Raw genomic sequence first — 1,189 nt, 5'->3', positions numbered from 1 at the left:
ACCCCCGGGACCCCCCCAGAAGGATACTGGCGATCTCCTCCAGCAGGTACCCGGGGCAGGGGATGTCGTCGTCGGCCGTTGCCCTGAGCAGCACCGGGAGCTGGAGCGGGGCGAGGAGAAGGGAGAGGGGTGAGAGGCCGCGGGGCCCCGGGCTCTGACAGCACGGAACGGGGGGGAAGTACAGCGATGACATCACGGGTGGGGGAGTCACGTCACGCCCCCAGGCAGCCTCCCACCCCTCCCCGTATCTCCCCCGGCCCGTACCCGGCTCAGGAAACTCAACCGGTCTCGCAGCGGCGCCGCCATGACACCGCCAGCGCCGGCCCTGCCCGGCCCCGAAGCGGCTTCGCGGCTCCGCCCCCCCGGAAGACGGCACAAGCCAATGAGAGCGCGAGATGCTACCGCTCGGCCAGTCAGCGGCGAGGGAGAGCGGAGCTTCGGGCGGAAGCGGCTCTGGAGATTGACGCCGGCGGCAGAAGGGCGAGAGACGGGAAGTAAACAACCGGCGTCTCCGCCAATCGGAGCTGCCGGCGACGAGGGACCAATCAGAAATGGATCTGCGTGGGGATGACCAATCCTCGCTTTCGGCAGGCCGATTCGACTAACCCGAGAAGGCCAAGGGGGACGACCTTCCAAAATCACCCAATCAGAAGCCCAGCGCCCTATCGGCGCGCAGAAGGGGGCGGGGCGTCCGCCGACACCCAATGCGAGGGCGCGGCACTTTGATGAGCGGACTGGCCGACCAATCCCGGTTGATCAGCAATGGCGGCGCCCAGGCCGTGAGGAGGAAGCGGCGGGAGCGGCGGCGGAGATGTCGGGCCGGGGCGTCTGGCTGCGGGCTCGGGCGCGGCTGCGGCGCTTCCCCGCGCTGCTGGCGGGCTGCGGGGAGCAGGTGGGGCCGGGGAGGGGGTGATCGAGGCCGGGGAGAGGGGGGGGAAAGCTCCGGGGGTCCCCCCGGTGCGCCGCTCCGGTTCCCTGTGGTTTCCCCGCAGGCGACGGCCTACGGGCGGTGCGTGGCGGCGGCGGCGGGCGGGACGGCGGAGCTGCGGCGGGACGCCTGCCTGGAGGAATTCAGGGCGCTGCGGGACTGCTTCGCCCGGGCGGTGGGTCCCGGGGGAACCGGGGAGAAACGGGGGCGGCAGGGCCTCGGCCCGCTCTGACCCCCCCGCTCTTTACAGGCCACGGCGGC

General features: G+C 72.2%; 2 protein-coding genes across 3 annotated transcripts in view; one reads left to right on the top strand and one right to left on the bottom strand.

Moving 5' to 3' along the window:
• Nucleotides 1-439, bottom strand: part of ENTHD2 (ENTH domain containing 2) — a 6,366-nt gene extending 5,927 nt beyond the window's left edge. Inside the window, exons 1-2 of one of the 2 annotated variants that reach the window (XM_014950412.1) lie at nucleotides 265-439; nucleotides 28-100 (exon numbers count right to left, since the gene is read on the bottom strand). In XM_014950412.1, coding sequence (XP_014805898.1) covers nucleotides 28-100; nucleotides 265-306 — 115 coding nt within the window. In that variant the 5' untranslated portion in view covers nucleotides 307-439. Of the gene's footprint in view, nucleotides 1-27; nucleotides 155-264 lie in introns of both variants that reach the window. The other variant, XM_014950403.1, reaches the window with a different exon arrangement.
• Nucleotides 440-757: 318 nt separating this feature from the next.
• LOC106894480 (uncharacterized protein C17orf89-like) overlaps nucleotides 758-1,189 on the top strand; it is a 2,274-nt gene continuing 1,842 nt past the window's right edge. The window contains exons 1-2 of the mRNA XM_014953137.1: nucleotides 758-892; nucleotides 993-1,178. Coding sequence (XP_014808623.1) covers nucleotides 812-892; nucleotides 993-1,160 — 249 coding nt within the window. The 5' untranslated portion in view covers nucleotides 758-811 and the 3' untranslated portion in view covers nucleotides 1,161-1,178. The remainder of the gene's footprint in view (nucleotides 893-992; nucleotides 1,179-1,189) is intronic.

This window comes from Calidris pugnax, unplaced genomic scaffold (genome assembly GCF_001431845.1).
Source record: "Calidris pugnax isolate Ruff unplaced genomic scaffold, ASM143184v1 scaffold9, whole genome shotgun sequence".
Classification (NCBI taxonomy): domain Eukaryota; kingdom Metazoa; phylum Chordata; class Aves; order Charadriiformes; family Scolopacidae; genus Calidris; species Calidris pugnax.
This window is presented reverse-complemented; position numbering and strand designations above follow the sequence as displayed.